General features: G+C 51.8%; 1 protein-coding gene across 2 annotated transcripts in view; it reads left to right on the forward strand.

Annotated features, from left to right (window-relative positions):
* The window catches only part of KIF9 (kinesin family member 9), a 29,053-nt gene extending 17,708 nt beyond the window's left edge, over positions 1-11,345 (forward strand). For both annotated transcript variants that reach the window (XM_026723410.2, XM_087916937.1), the window contains 8 exons: positions 2,193-2,283; positions 2,483-2,613; positions 3,319-3,519; positions 6,614-6,822; positions 8,693-8,872; positions 9,280-9,395; positions 10,510-10,614; positions 11,087-11,345. In XM_026723410.2, the coding sequence (XP_026579195.1) occupies positions 2,193-2,283; positions 2,483-2,613; positions 3,319-3,519; positions 6,614-6,822; positions 8,693-8,872; positions 9,280-9,395; positions 10,510-10,614; positions 11,087-11,194 (1,141 nt within the window). In that variant the 3' untranslated portion in view covers positions 11,195-11,345. The remainder of the gene's footprint in view (positions 1-2,192; positions 2,284-2,482; positions 2,614-3,318; positions 3,520-6,613; positions 6,823-8,692; positions 8,873-9,279; positions 9,396-10,509; positions 10,615-11,086) is intronic.

The following is an 11,345-nucleotide window of genomic DNA, read 5'->3' on the forward strand; positions in this document are numbered from 1 at the left end:
TGCTGATTTTGTTTGTAGTATCTCTTGTGTAGGGCAGGACAGCTGTTCCATAGGTCTGTTCATCTTCTAGGTAGAAAGTCACAAACTGGGGGGAGGGGTGTTTCCACATGAGCCCGGGATACAGAGCAACGGTTATAAATATGAACCAGTTGCCAAACACACCTGAGTTTCGATCACATGACCATGGAGAATGCTGCAAAGGTTGTAAGTGTGAAAAACAGCCATAGCTCACTTTTTTCAGTGCCGTTTTCGCTTTTGAACAGTCGCTAAATGTAAGTTGAAGAGTACCTGTATATAGATAGATAAGTAGATAAGGGAGTAAGGGAGACAGGTGGATGGGTGGATTGATGGAAAGAGAGAGAGAGAGAGAGAGTCAGTCAGTCAGTCCCAAAGGTACATTTTGAAAGATGGAGAACCGAGGTTATGCCAAGGAATGCTTAGCTGTGGGTAGGTGGGGCAGCAAAGGGGGCAGAGACCGCTGGTTTCCTTCCATTCTTCGGTTCGTGATGTCACGGTGCCCTTGTATTATGACATCAAAGAGGCTTCAGGGAACAAGTGGACCGTCGTTGAAAGCGGGGTGGGAGAACCCTCTTCCTGAGGAGCAGGGGAGTTGGGGCAGGGTGTGTGTGTGTGTGTGTGTGTGTGTGTGTGTGTGTGTCCCACCTCCGAGTCTGACCCCAAGACCGTTCCAGCAAGTTCCCTCCCTCCAGCCTCTAGGGATCCGGTCTACACCAAAGCAGTTGAGTTAGTACTACCCACAGGCTAGATCAGACCAAAAGCCCGGGGAGCAGTTGGGGGTTCTGTGGTGGAGGGAGCCATCGCTTCTGGCCGTATAGAATTGGCCCCTCCTGTCAAGCAAACTTTAAAACTTGTGTGGACTTCAGCTCCCAGAATTCCCTCGGGCAGTCAACGCTGACTAGATGGCGCTTGGAGAGACCCTCAGGCGGAGCTCCCTGGCAAATGACGGCATCCACTAAAACCCTGGACATAAACTGTTCCCACTTCTACCCTCAAGGCGACGCTGTAGGGCACTGCACGCCAGAACATGTAGACACAAGGGCAGTTTCCCCCCCCCCCCTCGTGCCATCCCTCCGCTAAGCAACTAATTCTCTCAACGCTGTCCAACTACCTAGTAAGGCTGTATCACCACCATTCTTCTCATCTTTCCCGTGACCTGTCTCCTTATCTTCTTATGACTTTAACTCTGTTGCTCGTATCTTAATGATTTATATTGTTTTATTTAGCATCCTATTATGATTTACGGTGTTCGCTCCGTTAGCATCCCGCCTCTGTCGTTGTATCTTGTGTTTTATGATGATGATCATGATTTATCAGTTGTTGCTTGTATGTAACCTGAGAGCATCTGCACCGGAGACAAATTCCTTGTTTCGTGTGTCTGTCCCATCACACTTTTAATTCTATTAATTTTGATTCTATTCTATTCTACCTTTGTGGACTCTTCAGAAGTTTTTTTTTTCTTCTACCTTCCGTCTTGTCTTCGGTCCTTAGATTTCCAGGTGGTGTTCCATCCAAGCATCTATCAACTGTTGATCCTGCTAAGCATCCAGGCCTGGCCGGGGTCAGCCCACCTCTTGTTATCTCCTAATGGAGCTGACATTTTTGGTGGTCCTGGTTGCCCTCTGAGCTTGATGATTTTCTTGCAGACATTTCATGACCCAGCGAGGGAACATCATCAATGCTAGGAGGGAGGAGGGTTTGCTTGCTATTTATATATAGACCCTTCTAGCACAGATGGTGTTACCTAGTTGGGTAGTCAAAGGTCTGCCTGGAAACAATTAAGCTCAGAGGGCTCCACATATTTTTTCCATTTCCTTCTCCTCTTCCTCCTCCTCCTCCTAACACCTACCACACTGAGGATGTCGTAAAACATCTGCAACAAAACTACCCAGCTCAAAGAGCCCCGATGACCTTACACTCCTCCCCCTCCCCCTCCTCTTCACAGTCCCCACTCCCTCCTATCACTGATAATGTTCCCTAGCTGGGTCATGGAACGTCTGCAAGAAACCCACCTGTCTCAGGGACCACCAGGGAGAGCCCAGCTTCCAAGCCTCAGCTATAAATATTCTCTTCTGACGGTGACTGTTGTTCACGGCCGGCAACGTGGCCGCCTTGTGCGTTCTTCGGGGTTTAAAGCGTCTCGTGTGATCCGGGCCAATGTGTGTCGCTTTCAGCCAACAAGATCAGGAAGTGGAAGCCCGGCTGCGGAGCAAATACGCCCTGATAGACAAGAACGACTTTGCGACGCTGTCGGCCATTCAGAAGGTGAGCCGGGGGAAAAAGGCAGCGTGGGGGGGCTTCCTGCCTCGGGAATCTTCTCCCGGTTTCAGAAGTTCTAAGGCAAACCCTGGTTTTGTGGGGGGTGGGGTGAAGTTCAGAGTTTGGTCTGAGAGATTTGGTCCAGCCAGGAGGCTGATTCCGGGTGGCCTCCTCACACCCATCTCCTGGTCTTCACTCTCCCCAGGCAGGAATCGTGGACGCTGAGGGACATCTGGTTGGAGAAATGGATGGACAAGGGTTCGGCGTTGGCACGGCCCCTTTCTCCTCCAAGCCTGGCAAGAAAATGAAAGCCAAGAAGGGGAAAGAACAGACCAGGTTGGTTGGAGGCTGTTTTGTCCTCCCCTCCCTCCCTCCCTCCCTCCCTTTCTTTCCTTCCTTCCTTCCTTCCTTCCTTCCTTCCTTCCTTCCTTCCTTCCTTCCTCGCCTTCCTTTTCCCACCCTGCTTCTGTTTTCTCTCCCTCCTTTCCTCTTTATCCCTTCCTTCCTCTCTCTCTTCTTCCTCCGTCCTCCCTCCCTCCCTTCTTCCTATCCTTCCCACTAGGTGATCCTTCTTTCCTCCCTCTCTCTTCCTTCCTTCGTTCCCTCCCTCCTTCTGCTTTCCTCCCTTCTCCCTCTTTCTCCCTTCCCCCTCCCTCCCTTCCTTCCTCTCCTTTCCTCAGTCCTTCCTTCCTTCCTCCTTTCCTCCCATCCTTCCCACCTAGGTGATCCTCCCTCCCTCCCTTGGGGAGGATCACAGGATGGGTGTAAGCACAAGGACCTGCCACAAGTAACTTTTATCAGTGTTGTTGTCCCTAACTGTATGGTTGTAAGTCGAGGACTGCCTGTCCTTGTCTTTTCCCCTAGATTTTGCCACCCAGGGCGGCCTTTGATGAGGTCTCCCAGCCCGGAGCCCCTGAGATCCTCAGGCGGCCAAGCCCACCTTCCCCAAGTGGCTCCCGGGGGGGGGCTCCTCCACTGACCTCAGCCTGCTCCCCACCAGCCCTGCTGGCCCTCTGAGCCTGCCTCGTCTCTGCCTTCCAGCGCCACCACTCGCAAGGAAGGTCTGGGGAGCCCGTTCTCCGGAAAGGATCTGGAAACCCTTTCGGCGTCTCGCAGCCAAGTGGTGGCCGCCGCCAAGGAGCTGGAAGGGAGAGATGGTCTGTTCCGAGACCAGGAGGTCTCCAGCCTGGACACGCATCGTTCCGACTCCGCTCCGAGGGACGACAGCAGCCTCAGGCCCAGGTAGCCCGTCGCAGTGGTCTCCTGTCCTCGGCTTCCTGGGTTACCTCTGGGCCATTCTTCGTAACCCATCTCTAGCCTGCAAGTCCCCCATCCCTCTCTGCAGGGGGCAGTGTTTCTTTCACCAAGGACTTGCAGTGGCATGTGAGAAAGGCCTTGGGAGACGGTCAGATAAGAGGCCGCAGAGCCCATGACATTGTAACGGGCAGAAAAAGAGGCCCTCCCCGGACTCTCAGGCTGTGAAGAAGGCAGCATTAATAATAGGTTTCCTCCTTGAGTGGTGGGTTGGACTAGAAGCCCTGAAGGTCCCTTCCAACTCTGTCATTCTACTATATGAGAAAGGCCTTGGGAGACAGAGCAGAGATGCTGCCTAGGGAACAGCCTGATAAGAGGCAGCAGAGCCCGCAGCTGTGTAATGGGTGGCGGAAGAAATTCAGAAGGGACTCTCCCTAGTATTTCAGGCGACAGAGAGCACAGCCTTAATAGTCTGTTTCCTCATTTCTTAATGGTCGGACATCTAAAGCCCACAACTATATAATGGACGGAGAAAGGTGCAGACGGAAACCTCTCTAAATTATCAGGCTTTAAAAAGAGATAGTTGGAGATTTGTACTGTCAGACCGCAGCGAAAGGCCTCGCGGCATCTTCCCCTCTACATCAAGGTCAATACCGGTGAAACTGACCTGGCTTAATGCCAGTAACTGCGAGCGGGACCTTGGAGCCCTAGTGGACTATCACTTAAGGACGGGCGTGCCGTGTGCTGCGGCCGCCAAAGAAGCCAGCACAGTTCTAGGCTGCGTTAACAGAAGGATAGAATCAAGATCACGAGAAGTGTTAATATCATTTTATAAGAGCACCCCTGGAATAATATATCTAATTTTGGTTGCCATGATGCGCAAAAGGATGTTGACGCTCTGGAAAGAGCGCAGAGAACAGCCACAAAGAGGATTAGAGGCCTGGAGACGAAAACATACGGTGAATGGTTGCAGGAACGGGGGTCTGTCTGGTTTAATGAAAAGAAGGACTTGGGGTGACACCATAGCAGTTTCAAAATATCGAAGGGATACTGAGAGGGAAGGGTGAGGGCGCGGGCAATCTATTCTCCAAAGGCAGAACAAGAAGCAGCGGATGGAAACTAATCAAGGAGAGATCCAGGCTAGAACTAGAGGAGAAACTTTCTGACCGTGAGACAGATTAGCCAGTGGAACGGCTTGCCACCAGAAGTTGTGGGCGCTTCACTGGAAGCTTTTAAGAAGAGACTGGACAGCCAGTTGTCTGAAATGGCCTAGGGCAGCGATGGTGAACCTTTCTGTGGTGGTGTGCCAAAAGCGTGCGCGCCAGCATCCACGATGCAGTGTGCCCCCTCCCCTGCACATGCACGCGGAACAAGCCCCTTCACCTGCACTGGGCACGCGCGCTCCTCCCAGCTGATTTTCGGCCCATTTGAGGCCGCCTTCACCCTCCCAGAGGCTCAAGGGGAGCCTCTGCAGCCTTGGGAGGCCGAAAATGGGCCCTTTTCAGCACTTCCGGTATTTCCGGAGGGCCCCTTTTTCGGCCTCCTGGGGTTCCCTAGGCTCCCCTCGAGCCTCCAGGAGAGTGAAAATGGCCTCCAATGGGCTGAAAACCAGCTGGGAGATGCGCACATACACAGCGCAGTTAAGCGTGGCTGGGGTTTGCGTGCCCGTACAAATGGCTCTGCCTGCCACCTGCGGCAGGTGTGCCGTAGGCTCACCATCACGGGTCTAGGGTCTCCTGTCTGAGCAGGGGGTGGAACTGGAAGACCTCCAAGGTCCCTTCAAACTCTATGATTCTATGACTTGCAAGGTTCTGTCACCGAAGACTTAACCACAAAGCAGAATTGCTTTATCGGGGCCTGTTTCCTGCCTGCCTGCCTGCTTGGAAAGACTGACAGAGAATAAAGGATGCGCAGATCTGTGGCTCAAGGACACTTGTTCCAAACAGACAAGGGTCACCCCGGTCGCATGAGCAGTCTATAAATCGACTATTTACAGGTAGTCCTGGCATGACGATCTCATTTGAGTCCGAAATTTGCTAAGCAAGACAGTCATTAAGTGACCTTTGCCTCGTTTGACGATGTTTCTTGCCACAATTGTTAAGTGAACCACTGCAGTCATTAAGCGAATCCGGCTTCCCCATTGACTTCACTTCTCAGAAAGTCGCAGAAGGGATCACATGACTCCTGGGACATCGTCATAAATACGAGTCAGTTGCCAAGAGTGCGAATTTTGTTTGTGTGACCACAGGGATGTTGTGATGATGTAAGTACGAAAAACAGTCAGAAGTCCCTTTTTTTTTAAAGTGCCGTTGTAATGCCAAATGGTCACGAAATTAATGGTTGTAAGTTGAGGACTATGCATAGCCAAATAAAAATAAAAAGTGGACTGTAGAAGGAATAGATCAGACCTCCAGCCCTTGCTTATCAGTGGAGACCGAGTGGAGCAGGTGGCCAGTTTTAAGTTTCTGGGTGTTACCCTAAAAGAGGACCTGACCTGGGGTGCCCCCATTGTAGCCCTGGTCAAAAGGGCCCAGTAGAGATTATGCCACCTGAGGCTTCTCAGGAAACAACCACGGAATGGAAAACTGCTGGTGACCTTCTACCGCTGCACCAGAGAGAGAGCATTTTAACTTACTGCACCATTGCCCAGAGGATCCTGGGTTGCCCTCTCCCCTCTTTGGAAGAGCTTTAGAGCTCCCGCTGCCTTAAGGAAGGTCAAAACATTCTCAAAGTTCCACCTCATCCTGGGCACCAGCCTTTTTTTGAACTATTACCATCTGGCAGGCAGTACAGAACAATAAAAACAAGGACAAATAGGCTGAAAAACAGCGTCTATCCCAGGGCAGGAGCTCTTTTGAATTCTGCTGTATAGTGCAGCGTTGGTGTGCTGTCGGGGGTTTTCGGTTCAATGTGTGGAGAGTGAAGGATGTGTGTTTGTGTTTATTTTCACGGTCATGGTGTGCCCTGAAGATGGTGTTTGGTTTCGTTATATGAGGTGCAAGGACAATAAAGTAAACTAAAGTAAACTAAACTAAAAGATCTCCTTCTCACCCCCGCCCCTCCCTCTCCCCACGCGGGACAGTTCCCCGCCAGCCAGGACCTCGGCCTTCGAGGACTTCAAGGGCGAGCGAGGCAGCGAGATCAACCGCATCTTCAAAGAGAACAAAACCATCCTGAACGACCGGAAGAGGAAACTCGGGGAGGTGACCCACAGGATCAACCTGGTCAAGCAGGAAATGGACGTCACCCGCCAGGCCCTCGAGGTCCAGAAGCTGGAACGGGAGCAGCAGGGTGAGCAGGAGGGACTTTGCTCCGTATCCCGGTTGGGCAGCCGGCGGAACTCCTGGCCACCGGGTGGGCTGAGCTGGGCTTTTCCCCTAGCTGGGAATGCAGGTTTAATTCCTGTATCGATTAAAGCTTTTGTGCTGCCTCCCTCCTTCACCAGGCAGCTTCGAAAGAGGCTCCTCTAGTTGCCATGTATGGGAGGGTTTGAAAAGTACAGTTAGTCCTCGACTTACAGCGGCTCGTTTAGTGACCCTTCGGAGTCCAAAGAACAGAAGCAGTGACTTAGGACTGTTTTTCACACTTCATGACCATCGCATTCCTCCCCACGGCCACGTGAACAAAATCCTGACGTTTGGCAACGGAGTGACGTGTTTATGATGGTTGCAGAGTCTCTCCGGTTACGTTACACCCACTTTTGCCACCTTCTGACAGGCAAAGTCGACAAGGAAGCCAGATTCCGTGTTCCTGGCTTAACGAGTCAAGTGATTCGCTTAACAAATGTGGCAAGAACGGTCATAAAATGGAGCAAAATTGGCTTAACAACTTTCCCGCTTAGCAACAGAAACGTTGGGCCCAATTGCGGTCGTAAGTTTAAGGACTACCCGAGACTAAATGGGCCTTCCCTTAACATGACCTTTTGAAATCGGCATTACGGGTACTCCTCAACTTATGACCGTTCACTTAACCCTCCCGTGACGGTGGTAGGTCCATGACGGTCATAACCCAGGTTTGTTACATGACGGGCCTTTTTGCAGTGGTTGTTAAGCGAAGGTGACGGCTGTAAAGGGAACCCCGCCCTCCTTAAGCGAACATGGCGGCTAAGGGAAGCAGTGAGGCGCGACGGCTGCAGTGTTGCCAGAAAAACCCAGAAGGAATCGTTTCAGGCAGAACCCTCATGGAAGAGTCACAACTCTTGAGGATGCTGCAGACGGCCATGAACACATTTGCGTTGCCGAACCTCACAGGGCTGCGGTGTGGGGAGGGGCCCACCGTCAGAACCTCAGATCAGGATCCATGGTAACATTAAACAATCTCCAAGCGACCGGTTGTAAGTCAGGGACTACCTGCGCATCACTGGGTTTAGTTCTGAATTCGCTTTGGTGCTCTCTGAGTTTGGTGGTTTCCCTGCAGACGTTTCGTGACCCAAGTAGACGCCACAAAGAAGTGGGATTTGTGCAAATGAGGAGGAGGAGGGCTGTGGGGTCCTCGGTTCTCTCTGAGCTTGGAGGTTTTCATGCAGACATTTCATGACCCAACTAGGGAACATCCTCAGTGCTAGAAAGGAGTGGATATTACGCTCCCTGTTTTTGTTCTTGGGGCTGGCCCTGTCAGCGTCAATGCGGGCGCTCGTAGAGGCTCTTTGGTTCCTTGGTTAATAACAGAACAAGAGAGTTGGAAGGGATCTTGCAGGTCATCTAGTCCAACCTCCCTGCTGAAGCAGGAGACCCTTAGAGAATTACAGAATAACAGAGTTTGGAGGGACCTGGGAGGTCTTCTAGTCCAATCCCCTGTTCAAGCAAGAGACAAATGGCTGTCAAACCTCTTCTTGAAAACCTCCAGTGAAGGAGGCACCCACGACTTCTGGTGGCCAGCAGTTCCACTGATTAATTATTCTCATTCTCAGGAAATTCCTCGTTCCACCCATTGCTGCTTGTCCTGCCTCCAGGGGCTTTGGGGGATAGGTTGACCCTCCCTCTTCTTTGAGGCAGCCCCCTAATTATTGAGCACCAACACCCCCTCATTTAAACCCTGAGCTGCAAATATTCTCCTCCTTGTTGGAACGATGATCTAAGGATGCAACACGGGGCCCTGTGCTGATGTCCTGGCGCCTTCTGCTGGGCGCCTGTCCACCTCGCGATGCCTCCTTCTCACCTAGGGGAGTACCTGAACGATGAAGGGCAGATCATCATCGACGAAGAAGAGTTCCTCCTCATTATGAAGCTGAAGGATCTCAGGAAGCAGTACCGGGACGACTTCAGCGAGTTGCAGGACCTCCGCTCCGAGGTCCAGTACTGTCAAAACCTGGTGGACCAGTGCCGCAATCGGCTGCTCACAGGTAAGGCAGGGCGCTGGGTGTGAAACCAGAGGTTCTGCAAAAGTTTCCAGAAAGAAATTATACACTCTCCGCGCCAATTATTTTCAGGTGTTTGATGCCACTTTCTGTGAGCTTCCAGACAGGTTTCAAGCAAGCACAAGTCCCCAAATTCTTCGCAGCCTTGGTTCAGGTTACAGGCTGCCCATTTCTAGGGTTGGTTACTGAACCTGCCGTAGCTCTTACTTTAGGGTGTTTGTGAGTCCCAAATTGAGGTTAGCCAGCGTGCAATCCTGGCGTGCAAAAGCATGGTGGACGTGGGCGTGTGATGGGCTTGCTTTGCGGGTGGGTGGTTTGCCCAGCCTGCCTGTCGGTGACCCCCATTGGCGCTCTCTCTCTCTCTCTCCCCCCACCCGCCCCCCGCCCTGCAGAGTTCGACATCTGGTATAACGAATCTTTCCTGATCCCGGAAGAGGTGAAGGAAGCCCTGCGGCCAGGAGGATCCATCAGGCTTGGCATGATTCCCATGAACAGAGTCCTGACTCTGGTAAGTCACCTGACCTCCCCACGCCGGTTTGGAGCAGCTCTAAACGAACCAAGCAGAGAAGTAAAAACCTAGAAATAAGAGGAGGAATTTCCTGACGGTGAGGACAGTTAACCAGTGGAAAGATTTTTGCCTCCGGAAGTGGTGGATGCTCCAACGCTGGAAGTTTTTAAGAAGAGCCCGGACAGCCATTTGTCTGGAATGGTAGATTGTCTTCTGCTTGAGCAGGGGGTTGGACTAAAGGACCTCCAAGGTCCCTTTCAAATCGGTTATATTGCTAATATTACTCTGGCCCTACAAAGTCAGGAAAATGTGGATTGGCTGGCATTGCACTCAGCAGCTCGAAGCGGGGAAAACCAGAAAAACTGTGGAACTTCGAACGGCGAGAGAGAGAGAGAGAAGGATCTAGAGTGGAATCCTGTTTCTTCTTGGTTTCCTGTCGCAGAGACTTAAAATCTAGTCAGGCTTCCTGATCTCCTGAACCAGGCTGGGTTCTCTTTCGGGGTGGGTGGTTGCAGGATGCTGTTGTGCACGTGTGTGAACAGTTGCGCACTGACGGCTTCTCCTGGTGGTTCCTAAAATCTTCCTCCTGACTGAGACGACTCTCCATCTCGGCAGTCTCAGGGCTACGTTGAATTTTGGGGACTTGTCAGCAAGCGCTGAGACTTCAGCGCCTAGAATTCCACAGCCAGCCGAGGTGATTCCTAGTTTGAAAGCCCCAAAGGACCCCGAAATCATCTTCCTCCTCTTCCCCTCTGCAAATCCCACTTTCCCTCTAGCCCTGATGATGTTCCCTAGTTGGGTCATGAAACGTCTGTAGGGAAACCACCAAGCTCAGAGAGCACCAAGGACCCCACAGTCCTCCTCTTCCTCTTTCCTGTAAACCCCACTACTCCCTTCTAACCCCGATGATGTTCAACGGCCATGAAACGTACGCAAGACAACCACCAATCTCAGGGAGCACCAAGGACCCCACAGTTGCCCAGCCTCAACCGATCCTCGCACGATTCGCGCACCGCAAGCCGAAAAACCCTCCCCCCACCAAACGTCTGCGCCATTGCTCCCGGGAATCTCCCGGCCCTCCCCCTTCAGACCTGCCTTTCTCCCCTCCCAACAGGATGAAGACGAGCAAGAGAGATTCGACCGAATGCAGCAGGAGGTTTTGCCTTTCTGCCCAGCTTCCGTTTCCTTCTATAACGCCAAAGCAAAGGTGGACCGTAAGGTAAACCATCCAGGTTGACCCTTGTTCAAAGAGCCCCACGGGTAGTCCTCAACGTTAACAACCCCGATGGATCCCACAAAGTGAGACGGCCATTAAGTGCGTTTTGCTCCGTTTTATGACCTTTTCTTGCCACAATCGCTCAGTAAATCACTGGCAGCTGTTCAGTTAGCAGCGTGGTCGTTAAGTGAATCTGGCTTCCCCCCCATCGACTTTGCTTGTCAGAAGGTTGCCAGAGGAGAATCACGCGACCTCCAGACACCGCAAACATCATAAAATCCCAGCCAATTGGCAAGGGTCCGAGTGCGGATCGTGTGACTGTGGGGATGCTGCGGCAGTCATGGCAAACAATCCCAAATCCCCTTTTTTCAGGGCTGTTGCCACTTTCGTCCCTAAACAAACAGCCACAAGTCGAGGATTCCCTGTGATGCAAAAAAAAAAAACATCCTCTCTCTCTCTCTTTCTTCTTTGAAAGCACAAGTATTCCCGAGCCATGAGCGCCTTTGAGCAAATGAGGAAGAAGCCAGGATCCGTCCAAGCTGCCGTGAAGAACAAGCCTCCATCCGTGCTGGACGTTGTGTAGCCGAGCGAGAACGATGCCCGTCTCCTTTCTTTACAAGGCGAGTAAAAACGCTCGCAGCCTGCAAGTCACAACTTTTACTTTCTTTCTTCTTTTTTTTCCCCCTCCTGTTAAACGTTCAGAATTTACAGTATAATAAATATTTGAGGATTTC

This window comes from Pseudonaja textilis, chromosome Z, assembly GCF_049901715.1.
Source record: "Pseudonaja textilis isolate UNSWEBS1 chromosome Z, rPseTex1.2, whole genome shotgun sequence".
NCBI classification, from domain to species: domain Eukaryota; kingdom Metazoa; phylum Chordata; class Lepidosauria; order Squamata; family Elapidae; genus Pseudonaja; species Pseudonaja textilis.